At 47.5% G+C, this 15,514-nt stretch overlaps 1 protein-coding gene across 1 annotated transcript in view; it reads left to right on the plus strand.

The window, feature by feature from the left end:
* CAHbeta (carbonic anhydrase beta) overlaps positions 1 to 15,158 on the plus strand; it is a 92,760-nt gene extending 77,602 nt beyond the window's left edge. The window contains exon 5 of the mRNA XM_068344098.1: positions 14,479 to 15,158. Within this exon, the coding sequence (XP_068200199.1) occupies positions 14,479 to 14,766 (288 nt within the window). The 3' untranslated portion in view covers positions 14,767 to 15,158. The remainder of the gene's footprint in view (positions 1 to 14,478) is intronic.
* The last annotated feature ends 356 nt before the right edge of the window (positions 15,159 to 15,514 follow it).

A 15,514-nucleotide genomic window follows, 5' to 3' on the forward strand; every position in this document is an offset into this window, starting at 1 on the left:
TGGTCGAGGCACCGAGAGAGCTACCACACCAGCCCAATCTTCTTCGGCAACCCTTGTCGAACAGGTACCACCAGGCAGTGCAGTTGCTCAGACTTCACGCGTGGAGACTATCCAGCATCTCCTCAGAACGTGAGGCTTTTCGCGACTCGCTGCGAGAGAGATGTCAGGGTACCTTAGAAGATCCTCTTCCTTAGTCTACCAGGAGAAGTGGTTGGTCTTCTGTGATTGGTGTAGTGGAATGGGTATCTCTCCAGTCGGAGCCTCTCTGACTCAGATCGCAGACTTCCTAGTCTTTCTTCGCAGAGATAAGCTCCTTTTGGTTTCTGCCATTAAAGGGTACAGGTCTGCCCTTGCAATGGTGTTCCGTCTGAATGGCATAGATATCTCCAAGGCCCAGGGGATTTCTATGCTCATTAAGAGCTTCGAATAGTCACGTCCCCTGAGGGAACTGAGTTCCCTAGTGGGATGTCACCTTAATTCTCGAGTCTCTTATTTATGTTCCGTGTGAACCGCTGAGCTGTGCCTCAAACAGGCACTTGACCTTTAAGGCTGTTTTTACTGCTAGCCTTAGCATCGGCGAAGGGAGTCGGGGAGTTACACGGCCTCTCCTGTAATGTCACTCACGCAGAGGGTTGGAAGGAGACCTCCTTGAGTTTTGTGCCAGAGTTTGTGGCCAAGACTCAGAACCCAGCGATCCATGATCCCAGGTTCGAGGCCTTCACTATTCCTTCCTTACCGGATGTGGCGGTTCAGGTGAGAGGCTTCTCTGTCCCATCAGGTGTCTCCTGCGCTATCTTATGCGAACTCGGCATCTCAGACCTGAATATCGATGACTTCGTTAGCACCGGCAGAACCAAGATGGAGGTGTCGAGGAACACGATATCCTCCTGGATCCGTGAGACCATCCGCAAGGCGTATGAGACTTCCTCAAGAGTCCAAGCACCAGCGAGAGTTAAAGCTCACGAGATCAGGGGCATTGCCCCCACACTCGCTTTCAAGAGAAATCTTGCAGTGGGCCAAGTGCTGAAGGCTGGTGTAGGGAAACGCCAGACCACCTTTACGGCCTTTTACTTGAGGGAGTTTACGCACAAGTCCTTGGACACCTTTGTTTTTGGCCCTGTGGTAGCAGCTCAAGCTATTGTCTGACCTTTCCAGTTCCTCTGGGGCAGGGAAGTCTCTTGTCTTGATTTTATGGTATGTTTGGCAGTGTGAAAGCAGTCTGCAGGTGATCCGCCTTTCTCTCTACCTCCTCCCTTGGAGTTCCATACATCAAGACAAGTCTTCCCAGGTAAGATTGCTAGAGGTTGTTTACAAGTATTCTTCCCCCGTCTTCTGCTAGGTAGGGAAGACAGTGGATGTATAAACCTTTTGCCTTTTAGTTTTGGAGTTTCATCCAGTCACTGTGACCCTAGGGCCGAGTGTCTCATGTTCACGCTCTCTGGTCGCGCGATGTTCTCACACATCGCGCGGCGGCTCCCAGTCTCTCAGACCCCACCATCATCATGTCGGGTCAAGAGACAGGGTTGGGTGGATTTAGTCCTCTGCTCTCATTCAAGACCAGGTCTATATCCGGGCAGTTAGCTGTCCACAAGCAGCAAAGGCAGACCTCCCACCAACCAGTGAGTCTTCCTATATTAAATGATTACGAGGTTTGTATATCGCATCGGAACAAATGACAATTTGTCCTAAATTGTATTTTTCCTAGCTATACAAACCCGTAATCATTTAAATATAAATGCCCGCCTCTACCACCCCTCTCATGTTCCACATTGAGCCTAAAGTGTTTGAATGAGGAAAGCAGGCTGGCAGTGGGGGAACGGCGGAGCTAAGCTCAGCCCCATACCGCCAGCCAACCAATCAGCACAACTGCCTGGTTTTCTTTCTCTTCAGCTGTTTCAGCTGAGCTGAAGCGAATTCCTATATCAAATGATTACTGGTTTGTATAGCTAGGAAAAATACAATTTAGGACAAATTGTCATATTATTTGCAATGTACCTACACTTTGCCTGTCCCATCCGCATGGATACTTTCCAAACTAGACTGTATCTAAGTATTCTTCCATGCACCATAAACTTATTTTTGTTTCAGTTAATTTGCTATTCTCCTTCCTCAATTCCACCTTCCTTTGTTTTAGATTATTTTGAACCTCTTCTTTTATTTTCCTATAAACACCAAATCATCTGATGTTGCACCTTCAGGGACCTGTTTTTCTGCTGAAATAGATGTCATCTTCTAAGGGGTGCTGCTTAGCTGTAAAAGTACTAAAGGTTTGTTGTAATATTGCCTTGGCCCCTGTAATATTGAGTTCTGCTAATTACTTTGTAATCCAACTTATTCAACTGTTTTTTGTTCTAATTTTTACCTTTCAGTTAAGAACAGATTTTGCAAGCGAGGGCTAAGAGTTTAGGAATTACACTGCTCTTAGTAAGCTAGGTATAATAATAAACTGAAGTACCATTTTTCTCAGTGAGTCTGCCTTTATAATGCATATCTAATTGCTTGTCTTGATAATCTGCTAGGTGACTTATTAAAGTATAAAATACTATGTATGATGAGACATTTGATCCAACACGAATACAAACCATCATAGTTTTATAAGAGTTTGAATTCAGCGAGGCTGGAACGACCATGTTAACTTTTAATGAGATAAACATAGTTGCTGGTGTACCAGGTACACCAATCTTCACTTTGACTGCAGCTGCTGTTCAGTGCATACACTTCTCTACCTCTTATTCTGGTTGTTTTAATCTTTTGCTTTTTCTTTCAGATTGAATAGATGTGCTGGCAGATGTTATGTTTGAGGGATATTAATGGAATAAGGTAAGGACATGCAGTGGCTCCCAATAACTGTAAATGTGAGACACTTTTCTGAGCTATCTGCTTTTATCCAACACACTTGTTTCTGTCAGTCAGCATGTTTGTTGTTCTATCCCTTGCAAGAGAGGTCTTATAACTATGTCAACAATGTAAACCTAAGGAAGCTGATTTTCCTAAGACATCGATGGTGATCCATTGTAAGAAAGAGTTCTGCTGCCGCTGAGTGTGAAGTGTTTCCCAAACCCAGACAGACAGCAAGGATATATGACCTGGTTTTGCCGACTCATCAAGAGTCCCTATAGTCTCTTTCTCCATGTGAGCGTCATGATTGGCTTGCACGACCCTGTAGAAGACGAACTTCTAGTTCTTTCTCCTCTTCGGCCTCATCATCATTGGGGTCTCCGCTCCAACTTCTAGGAAAAAACAAATACCGTAGAACACATCATCGAAGAAGTCCAGGAAGACTGATTGATAATAGTCACGTACATCTGACACCTACCATTTCTTTCACTCGTGGGGGAGACAGTGCAATACCAAGAATGTTCTATTCGGGGAAGAGAAATTATTACTTTCTCACCCCATTTATTAGGTGAGAGGGTTGGTACCTGGAAAGTTCCCATCCCTGAGTAGATGTATTTGTACATAGTAAAGTTGCTACCCTGTGTTTGATTTATTAGGGAAACTAGCACTGCACTGTCAGTAGGAATGAATGTCTCTGCCTTTCTTTCCCCTTCCTGGATGATCGATTGATCTCTCCTTCTCTCCTCGGGAGAATGAGAAGCGATGTATGCAAGAACTTTCCCTCATTGGGAAGTAGTATCTGCACACGCTACTTCTGCTATCTTTGCAACATCTTGTATCAGGAATGATACGTGCTGAAAAATGTCCCCTGGGAAGAAGCATCACCACTTCCTGCTCCTACTGGTACTGAGCACACTCGATAGGCAGACATATCAGCACACATAACCGCGATCTTGTACTGGTTGCAGGCACAGACGATTGTACCTGCAGACCTGCTACTTTTGGAGAAGAAGTACTGTATTGTAGTTCTTGAAGTCCAAGAAGTCCAATAAACCAGAGTTTAGGACTCCATGATCAATCTCTCCCCATGCATGACTGAGATAGACATTGTGTACCAAAAATGTACTATTGTATACAGTACTGTACCAAGGAAGCCATCCTAGTACATTTTCGCCTCATATGCTAAGCAAGAAGTTAGTATTGGGAACGTTTCATGCCTGAGAATATATTCCAGTAAGCTGTACATGCATTAGTGTATCTGCTACCACGCCATCAGTCGGGCGGGACTTTGTGCTTTCCCACTTGTTCTCTTGCTCGTTTGGGAAGCAAAACAGGATCTCTTATGAAGGACTCCAGCATTGAGGGATGGCCCCATTGAGACCAATCCTTATGACCTTGGTCTCCATGCGATCGATCTCCACACACTCTATCTCCTTGTTCTCTGTCATTACTTGTGTGGTTTTGGTGTGACTAGTCACTCTATGGTCAGTCTTCTTCAACCTTGGGCACTTCGTGCTTTTAGTCACCCTGCGGTCACTATGCGATGGAACACCACTTCATGATTGAGCTCCCTGCTCCTGTTCTTTAATGACTTTAGTGTTACAGAACTTCTAGTACATGCTTCGTTCCAGCTTTTCTAGGCTATGATACCAATGGATGTGAAACCTATGATAGTATGTTGGCCACAGCACCAGCCACCCATTTAGATACTACCGCTAGACAATTATTGATTCTTTTGACTGGCCAGTCAGTACTACATTGGATTCCTCTCTCTGGTTACTGTCCATTTTTCCTTTGCCTACATATGCACTGAGTAGTCTGGTCTATTCTCTCTACATTCTACTCTGTCCTCACACCGGACAATACTGATATTACCAAACATTTCTTTTTTATTCAAGGGGTTAACTACTGCACTGTAATTCAGTACATTTTTGGTAATTTACGCTCGTTCTTCAGGTGATCGTCACTTTCGAGTCACTAGGGAACTACAGAAATTCACTTGTCTCCTGTTATTTGTTAATTCTCAGCACTTCCAGTCCAGATATCTTCCAACGCGCCGGAATATTTCATCTCTAGAGATCTTCCTAGATGCCGAGACTGTATTACGACCTGGATCTTCCCATATTCAGAGACCAGTCCAGGACATGAGATCTTCCCACACTCCGAAAATTTCCAAGGTACCAAGCTCTTCCAAGTCATTTGTGCGATAGGGACTGTAACAGGTGACTTCTCAGGTATGATTTCAGCGTTCGTACAAGTATGAAGACCACCTCGTGCTCACGTGATTGGTGACACACTGTAGATCCTCTCCAACCAAGGACAGGCACTAATGCCACATATCTATGTGCTATATGATGCCATGCTCTCTGGTCCACTTTCCAGAGGCTGTGACAAATGGTGTCCCTTTATTCTTAGAGAGCAGGAGAGCCAGAAGCAGTTCAGTTACCAAAGGAGACCAGTCAACACTCGTTTGTCCCCTCTTCTTCAAAAGGAGATTTGCCTCATTCCATTCATAGACTGGCCGGCGAATACCCTAAGGTGAGGAAGGATTCTTTGAAGAATGTCGAGAGAATCATTAACCCTACGTCACTCGACTTTTGTCTCTTATATCTTGAGGTGGAAATCTTCAACACTGAGCCTATAATCATCAAGGTATTTGCAATTTTTCATGATTTTATTAAACTCAGAGAGCAACTGTGACATCTATCAGGGGAGGGACTATACTCATCGGTCTGTGCTTTAGTGCCCCACAGAGGTCTAACCATCCCTTATAGTGCTATTGTCTGGGACAAGAGACAACCGCTCTGCCTACTACCTACATGAGTTTAACCACATGAGGATAACCTTATCATGGGTCCTGCAGTAGCCACTTACAAGTTGTTTGCAAATCTAGTTCCTTCATGAGACAAGAAGTTATTCATATAAGATTGAGGTTGCAACATAAGTGTAAAAGGAGAGGTAAGACTGTCTGGCTTTTCTCACCTATTGCGCTGCAGCAGTCATTCCGTTATGTGCCTGACCAGACGCTAGATGCAGGTAAACCTCACACCCAAGTAACTACTATATTCTTTACAGACAAGTTTTGTGTTGAAGTACTTCCCCCATCCTCCCAGCCAATGGGGGTATGGATGGAATGTATGCGAACCCTTTTCTCATAATGACCATACATTCAGACAGCATATCCTTATGGATATACAGAAGGTTCTTCTGTGACAGCCAACTAGTTTCCTGGTAGGGACTTACTTAGCCTAACACCTGCAACATCTTTATGCTCAGGTTGTTAGGAGGTTGATGGGAGTCATCACATTTGCTCTTCCAAAGAACCAAAGTACTTTGACATTTCCAGTGTTAGTAAACCAGCCAGTTTGGTTATAGGAGCTTCCTCCCTCAATAGGATGAGTCTCCTATTAAAGGACTATGGTTTGTATTTATGTAGGAGGAAATCACAAATTTCAAAAGAAATTTGTACACCATCTCAACCACTTTGTAAGTTCTAAGTTAAGGTTAAAGTTAAGGTTGCTCTACCTGATAAGTGGATGAGGCTTACTGTCCACCCGCAAGGAACGTATGTTCACCTCGTTAGAAGTTTAAACTGCCTTTTCATCTTTGCTGAAGTCATACTTCTATTAAAGTACTCAGGCTTACATAGTTATGAAAAATACAAAATACTGTACTGTACTTTTACAATTTATGATTTTTCCCCATTGCTATTATCATTATTCATAGAATAGCAATTGATATTACATTAAATAAAAGTTAATTGTTCCGTAACCGAAATACAAACCACGCTATTTACATAGGGTATTACTTTCGGCGTAGCTGAAATGGCGAGCCATTAGATTTTTAACGAGGGTTAACTACCCCTGCGCTAGTTAGCAGGGGTAAGGGAGGGGTAGCTAGCTACCCCTCCCCCCTCACACACTGGTGAACTGATCCACTTCACTTTTGGCTCGGACGATGAACGGATGTCTCTGTTCCCGTCCTCGCATGGCAGCCATTTATTGTTTTGTCTTTACTTAATTACTTACTTTCTTTACTCATGTATATATGTAAACATATTTTTATGTTTATGTATATATTTGAGTATAGAAATCAGTAATTTTCCTTTTCAGTGTTCGTGCTGTGTGTGTGTGTGTACGATATCACCGTGTGGCCGCCGGCAGTCAGGCCACTACGATGTATTTTCATGGGCCGCGATCTCTTCCTTGGTCCTTCGGTCGCCTCCTTCCACGGGCGCTGTGGGGAGTCGTCATCGCTGGACTTATTATTCTGTTTTCCGCTACTCCTCTTTTCCTACGGGGAAGGTGGGGTTCAGCGTAGGATCGCGAGAGTGTAGTTTGACTACGGTCTCTCTCTCACTCTCTGGAGGTCGTTCACCTTTTACTACGTTTTCTACGATAGCTCCTCCTTTCGGGTGGAGTTGCTACGCAGTACTTTTTATCTCAATTATTTTTTTATTATTGAAGCTAATTGTATTTGTTAACTTTTCAGCTTTTTAGAACGTTTCCCTTCGGGGTGTTTCGTTCTTACTTTTAGTGAACATTCCTTTATGAATTGCATTTTTATAACTGTTATAATTCAGTTTTGGTTACTGTTCTCGACCTTCCCCCTTCCCGTGAGTGTAGGTGGGGTTGGGGCTCTTGCCTGTTATGTAATTCTTGTGTTCTTTTCCCTCGGGTTTCCTCTTCGAAGTCTTCCCGGGGGAATGAATGTTAACTAATTACTTTTTATTTTCACAGTTAACGATCTGTTTTCCGTTTGCTTAATGTGACAACGAAGCAGAGCTGTCTTGTTGGGACTCGGGGAGTCGGCTGTTGCTGCCTCCTCTATAAGACTTCGTCAGGGGCGTGTCTCCTTCTCCTGGTAGTTCTCCCGAGGCACCCGACAGCTCTTCAGTTCATGTTAGAACTCTCAGGAGGTTCGCCTCCTTAGGTGGGTAACTTCCCTTCCGAGGGAGGTTACCTGCCCAGGTTTGAGTTTCTTTCCCTTTCGGGGGAAACTTCTCTTACCTTTAATAATTATAATATGTTCCTGGTCCTCCAGCGGTTTTGCTCTTGGTGCTGAGCGACCGCTTTTGTAACCTTGCTCAATGGGCTGAGCGGTTACTTCTCGGACCATAGTTTTTGTGCGACTATGCTCTTGGTGCTGAGCGGTCTCACATGCAGCTACGCTCAAGGGGCTAAGCAGCTGCAGGAGCGCCTCTTTGGAGGTTGGCTCCTAGGTCACTGGCTGACCCTTCGGCCCTTGGGCTCCATCTTCAGTCTCTTCTACGAAGTTTTCCTCTCTCGTTCGCGAGAGAGGACACTCATTGAGACTCCTCTTCGGAGGACTCCTTCTGCTGTTGTTGCTGAAGGCTCAGTCCCCTTCGGGGGACAGCTGAGCCCTACGGTCTCTCCTGCGTGTGTTTCTTCCCCGGGGGGGAAGTTCACCACAGAGACTCCTCTTCGGAGGTCTCCTTCTGCTGTTGTTGCTGTTGTTGCTGAGGGCTCAGTCCCCTTCGGGGGCAGCTGATGCCACGGTCTCTCCTGCGAGTGCTTCTCCCCCTTGGGGGAGTTCACTACAGAGACTCCTCTTCGGAGGTCTGATGATGGTGCTCCTGCCTGTGGTCGTCTTCATCTTCACCCTCCCCGCAGAGGATCCTCCTGCCAGACCTTTTCCTGGACGCAGATGCGCTGTGGACGCCAACGTACCTCGTTTCCTACGAGCGCCGGTCCCTTCGGGGCTAAGGGCTTACTCCACATTGTGGGTAAGTCCCTTTAGTGCCAGGTTTTACCTGCGCGCCCACTTTTTCCTGCGCGCTCGCGCGCAGTAGCGCTCTTGCGCTCTCCTGCTGTGTTCCAGACTTCTCTCCTGCGATCTCCTGTAGCTGAGTCTCGCCGTAGATCTCCTGATCGCCAGCGCTCACCTGTGCGCCAGTGCTCACCTGCGCGCCAGCGCTCACCTGCGCCTCGGAGTCCTTCTGTGCGCCAGCCCTCTTCAGCTCGCCAGCGCACTTCTGGACGCCCTTTCCTGCTACGCGCCTTGGGCGCCAACGGTCTCCTGTACGCCCACGATCACCTGCGCGCTAGCACACATCTGCGCTCCCTTTTCTAATGTGCGCAATGCGCGCCAACGTTCGCCCTCGCGCCCACGATCTTTGGATCTAGGCACAGGCAAGGAGATTGTTCCTTCTTTTTACACCCTCGTTCACCTTCTCGACAGCGCACATCTGCTTGCCCTTTTCCTGATGTGCGGAAGGCGCACCAGCGTTCTCCACGAGCTTCCAGATGTGGGTGGAGGCGAAAGTCTTGATTGCTTCACCTCCTCGCCGACGATCTTCTGTGCTCTAGATTTGACCGAGTCTCTGAGCGCCCGCGCGCCCACGAGAAGTCTTCTGTACTCGCCCACGAGCGTTCGCTATTATGCGCAACCTCACCATCTGGTTCTGCCCCTCGCTGATATCTTCCGGCCGCGCAACCGCGCTCCATCGATCTCGATCGCGAGCGATTCTTCGCCTGCCCGCTAGCGTTTTCAACGCGCCAACGTGCCCACGCTTCAAATCGCCGTACGCGGCCACGCGTTGGCTCTCCTGTACGCGATCGGTCGCTACGCACCATCGCTCGCCAACGCGCCATCGCTCGCCGACGCGCCATCTCCCGCAGTGAACCATCGCTCGCTAGTCGCGCCACTCGCCATCGCTCACTTACGCGTTTTTCGGTCTTCCGACCGCGCCCACGTGTCCTCACGCGCATGCGCACACATGTTAGCCCGCGCGCGAACCAACGATTGTACCATCGCGCGAGCGCCAAGGGCGATTTTGACCGCGATTCCTGTCGGGTTTTCGCAACACGGGCAACCTGGCGAGTGTTTCTGGAGTGCGTACTTTCAGATCGTCATAGTCACGATCTTCACCTCGTAAGCGCAGAGCATGACATGTACAAAGCATGAAGAATCTTCAGAAGAGTCTGGGTAACATTCTTCTCCCTCTTCAGGCAGGCCCCATCATCCCTCTCCTCATGATCGCCCGATCCCCTTCCCTCCAACGGTGGCTGCTGACACTGCCTCTGTCAGTCGTCAACAGCGAGAATACTTCGAGATCATGGGGTAGCCTGATTTAGCGCTTCCTCTCCACCATTCCTTGAACCAGGAGGAAGCCGTGAAGGGTGCCAGGCAGGCCACCTCTTGGCTGATCGTCGAGCTTGAGTCTCTGGCCATCCGGTCGCGACCCAAGGTTTTATACAAGGAAGCTCCGGGAAGGTTATGGAACTTTCCTCCTCTCGGACACGTGCACCTTTCGTTTCCCAACACCAAGTGTCGAACTTGGGGACAAACTCGATGTTGAAGCATTGAGATGCAGTGACCGAGAGGTTTTCTCTCGTTGGTCCCTACCGTGGATTTCGGCAACCCAGACTCTCTTCCATCCTTGGAAGGGGCTTGTTTCAGCCCAAGGACAAGGAACGAGCAACTGAGAGGTGGGGAGAATCGTATCACGATTCGCTCCTCCAAGGCGCTTATATCCAGTCCCTACAAGCCTCCAGCGCCTCAACTTCTACAGCCTCGTTCAGCCTAGGACATCAGGACCGGCACGGGCAGCTAGACAAGGTGTCTATGCAGCCTCCCCCCTCCTGTCGGGGACGAAGGGCGAGGAGCCCTCCTGGGAGGGCAATAATCTTAGAGGGGGCGGCCTAGGCCGCAAACGCTAGGATTGGCAACCCCTACCTGCATCCCCCAGTGGGGGGATGCCTGGATTTGCGCCTTCAAGTGGCAGCAACTCGGGACCGATTCCTGAACGATCTCCATGATCAGCCAGGGGTTTCGTGTCCCGTTTCGTAGCATCTCTTCCTCCCCTGTCAGCGAATCCGGTGTCGCTGAGCCCATATGCCATGGGATCGGCAAAGGGGCTAGCCCCTCGGGCAGAGGGCGAGACCATGCTCTAGAAGGATTCTCTACAAGGTTGTCGGCGGCTCCCCCCAAGGTTCTTCAAACGACTCTTTCTTGTAAGAAGCACCTGAAGGCTGGCGACCTGCCATCGTCCTCTTAGCCCTGAACAAGTTTGTCGTTCAAACTTCGGTCAGTATGATACAACAGTTTCGATCAGACTTGTAGGGAAACCACAAGACTTCACGTGCATACTGGATCAGAGAGACAGGTACTTCCAGATCCCAATCCATCCGTCTTTACAGGAAGTACTTGGAATTCAGCCTAGGCAACAGATATACCAGTTCAAGGTGCGGTGCTTCGATCTTTCCACAGGTCCACAGGCATTCACCAGGAAGTTCATCCCGAACCCTCATGTCCACACGGGAGCGGCATCCGCCTCCTTTGCTTTCTGGATGACTGGCTACCCGGGCGGTTTCGGTATCGACCCTTCCTTCGACGCCGAGACAAGCCTCTGGGACTTTGCCAAGATCTAAGGATCATGATAAATCTCGAGAAGTTTTCTCTGTTTCCATCGCAACAACTGGTATATCTAGGCTTAATTTTAGTCTCCAATCTCCGTTAAGCCTTCCCTTCAGATGACAGGATAGCAAGGCGGAGGAGAGTAGGAGAACCTTTCCTGAGGCGAGGAAAGTCTCCAGCCCTTTTCTGGTTACGCCTCCTAGGTCACCTTCCTCCTTGACCCCTCTAGTCCCTAACGCTCACCTCGGAATGAGTCTCCTGCTTTGGCGACTCAAGTCCTGGTGGAATCAAGACCACGATTCCCCAGACATTCTGGTCCTATGGGACCTGCCGAACGAGGGATCCTGCAGTGGTGGTTGACCTACGAAGCCTTTGCTAGAGAGTGGATCTTCTCGTCCCTCCTCCGCATTTGATGCTGTCCTCGGACGCGTCAAAAAAATAGGGGTGGGGCACGTTCTGAACCAAAGGATCTCAAGCCTATGGCCAGAGCTAGAAGGGTACCTCCACATCAATTGGCTAGGGATGAAGGCCATATTCTGGCCGTCAACAGTCCCAACAGGCCTCGGCGAGTCACTCCGTGAGCGACAACACCACGGTAGTTGCTTTTCATCAAGCGGGGACGTACTTTTTCATAACAGTCTTCCCATCCTACAGTAGAGATACTGAGATGAGCCGAAGTCCACTCAATACCACTATCGGCTCGCTTCATTCCGGACAAGGAATGTGCTCTCCGACAGTCGGAACAGGGCATTGCAGATAGAGAGTACCGAGTGGTCTTTGGAACCCCCAGTAGCCAGCAAGCTTGGACCTTGTGGTCCTGTTCGCGACGACCTTGAATTTCAAGCTGTCGCTGTACTTCTCCTCAGCCCCGGACCCCAAGGCACCCTGCCGAGATGTCTTCCCACATCGGTGGGACAACATCAACGTCTACGCCTTGCCACCGTTGGGTCTGTGGGGAAAGGGGGCTCAACAAGACCAGACTTTCGGTCAACCTGTCGATGACTCTGATAGCTCCGCTACGGCATCAGGCAGAGTGGTTTCCGAACCTTCTGCACCCTTGATGGAACTCCCGAGAGAGTTTTCCCCCACGACAAGAGCTATAGCAACCACACCACTACATCTACCACAAGCCGTAGCTCCGCTTCGGCTCCATGCCTGAAGTCCATCCAGCATCTCCTCACTGAGAGAGGCGTTCCGCGACAGGTCGCGGAGCGGATGTCTTGACACCTGCGAAGTCTTCCGCAGGGGTCCACCAGGTGAGGTGTAGAGTCTTCTGTGGTTGGTGTCGTGGGAGAGGTATCTCTCCCCTCGATGCCACTATTCCAGCGTTAGCGGAGTTATTGTCCATCTGCGGGAGGAATTGCGCCTTTTGCTCTCGGCGGTAAAGCCTATCACTCAGCCTCAAGCCTGGCCTTCAGGCTCTAAGGTTAGACAATTCCTCCTCGCTGGATCTTTTTTCTCTCATACGAAGCTACGAACTTACCTGCACCCAGTCGGAAGTGAGTCCTCCTCCATGGTACATGGCTCGGGTTCTTAGGGATCTTAAGGCTTCTCCCTGTGAACCATTACGCTAGTCATCTGACAGGCACCTGACTTAGAAGGCGGTGCTCTGGCTCGCTCTGGCTTCGGCCAAGCGTATCAGCGTACTTCATGGTCTCTCGTACGACTTCGCCCATTCAAGAGGATAGGGAGAGGTAACGTTCGGGTTCGTCCCTGAGTCGGTTTCTAGACTCAAGATCTTGAAGTCCCAAACCTTCGGTTTGACTCCTTCAGGATTTCGAGTCTCCGTTCTGTAACAGATGACCCAGGCCTTCTCCTTCTATGCCCAGCAAGGAGTTGGAGGTGTTATCTTACAGAACAGCTGCAGTTCGTCTTCATGGGCAGCCCTGTTTGGGAGCACAGGAAGGACGAAGAGGAGGGTCACCAAGAATACCTTTGCAGCCTGGATTCTAGGACCATCCATCTCGCCCTGAATCCAGACCCTCCTCCGTCATGTAGCCTTAGAGCACACGATGTCAGAGGCATCGCAACGTCTCTAAGAAGACTACTCTGTGACGCAGGTGCTACAAACTGGAGTCTGGAAGCGTTGGACGACCTTCACAGCTCACTACCTGCAGGACGTGACCCACAGGAGCCTCGATACGTTTTTCTATCGGCCTGTGGTGGCTACACAACAGCTGGTCTAACCTCAGGCTCCTTAATGGACAGGTAGCAGAAGGTTGGGGGCATTGTTACCCGGTGTCAGACTGCATGATTGAAAGAGGTATGTCTGGCCCTTACTTCTTTCTTCATCCTCCCCTCTTTTGGGGAAAGCAGCATCCTAGGTTCTCTGCATAGCTGACCTCAAACCTCTGCAGGTAAACCATGCTTCCTTGTGTTCCTAGTATTAAAATGATACTGTCGCGTCCCCCATACCCTGACGAGGTGGTATTGGGAAAGTCCTAGTCCAGAATTCCATCTAAAGGTCTTCAGGTCGACTGCCTAGGACAAGTCATGCTTCTTCCCTCCACACACAAGCTTATGTAGGCCGCACACTCCTTGCGGAGCAAGGAACTTGCGAGGTGCAGGAACTCTTTTTCTCGAAGTGCTGCTCACTCGGATTCTGAGTCCCTGGGTAAAGCCAAAGTCAGTATGGCTGGGGACTTTCCACCCTTCCTAAGGGGTAAGTCACCCTATGTAAATAGCGTGGTTTGTATTTCGGTTACGGAACAAATGACAAATTCGGAGATAATCTGTATTTTTCCTAACCATACAAACCTTAGCTATTTACACATATTTGCCCACCAGCCCTGTCCCCCAAGTCAAGTCCTACCTCTAAGCGAAGTGAATCAGTTCACCAGTGTGTGAGGGGGGAGGGGTAGCTAGCTACCCCTCCCTTACCCCTGCTAACTAGCGCAGGGGTAGTTAACCCTCGTTAAAAATCTAATGGCTCGCCATTTCAGCTACGCCGAAAGTAATACCCTATGTAAATAGCTAAGGTTTGTATGGTTAGGAAAAATACAAATTATCTCCGAATTTGTCATTTTTCACTGAGATTTGGCATATGATACTGGTCAGGTAGGAGTGTAACTGAAGCAGTCACTTGTAAAATGTGATCATCTATCACGATGTTGGGTTAATTTTTCTAAAATTTTAGCCATGGAGATGATGATGGGGTCATTCTTTTTTACTTTAGTATGTAAAGATTTTCATACCAACTTTCAGCTTTGTATCCCAGTATGTTCCAGTTAATAAAGAAATAAGTTCATAATTTCCTTTCAGGCAGAAACTCCGATGAGACGTTTTGTAGCTTACATTGATCCAGAAGATAAGTTCAATGAGGAAGATAAGCTGTCACAAGTTAATACTCTTCAGCAGCTTCAAAACATTGCTAGCTATAATTTCATGCGAGATGGATTAGTGCGAGGGCGAGTATACATTCATGCTTTATGGTTTGACATTTACACCGGCGATATATATTACTTTAGTCGTCAGCAAAAGAAATTTGTGGATGTAAGCGAGAATAATATTGAGAGATTATTAGATGAAGTGAAGCAATATTATACTTAGTCCAAGTAATTTATGTGTATAGTATAATATTATGTATAAAGGTAGATCTTTACTTATTTTCCCATAAGAAGATTGTTTTGGTATGTTGTATATGGCGACATCGAATCCAGAAGTTATTTGACAAATACGTTTTTGCCATTCCATGGCTGTCCACTTCGAATGCTGTAACAGTTCCTTAAAGTTATGACAATTTCAAGTATTGTTTTTAAGTGAATCTTTGTGAGCCGATATAAATTAAGAGCTTAAGGTATTTTCATAAGGAATTCATAACTCTATATTTCTGAAGTGAGCCCTATAAAATTGTAAGTGGAGGACTGTGGTCTGGATAAATTCACCTTATTGTCATGACAAATGTTTTAGATTTGTCTCTTTTGCTAACATGTTTACAAAAAGGAAAAGAAGTGAGTTAGAGATTGAGGAGAGTGTTTTAGAGTTATTCTATTTAACTCAAAGTAAGTTTCTGCTGAGCATATGTCATCGTGCTATCAGAAATTCTTATCACTACTATTAAATCTTTAATCACTCCAATTCTAATATGAGGTTTGTAAGGTTTCTTCTGTAGTATACAAGTTTACCTTGTGGTTTAGATATTAACTGGGCTGTTTGCAAACTGTAAGAGTAATGCATTATTTCATCATACACTAAATGGTTTGTGGTGTCCTTTATTCAAGGTTTTTTATGTGAGGAATTTCTACCTTGATTGAATAATTTTCAGCTTACATTGATATAGGTGGATGAATACTTTGAT

This window comes from Palaemon carinicauda, chromosome 20, assembly GCF_036898095.1.
Source record: "Palaemon carinicauda isolate YSFRI2023 chromosome 20, ASM3689809v2, whole genome shotgun sequence".
NCBI lineage: Eukaryota > Metazoa > Arthropoda > Malacostraca > Decapoda > Palaemonidae > Palaemon > Palaemon carinicauda.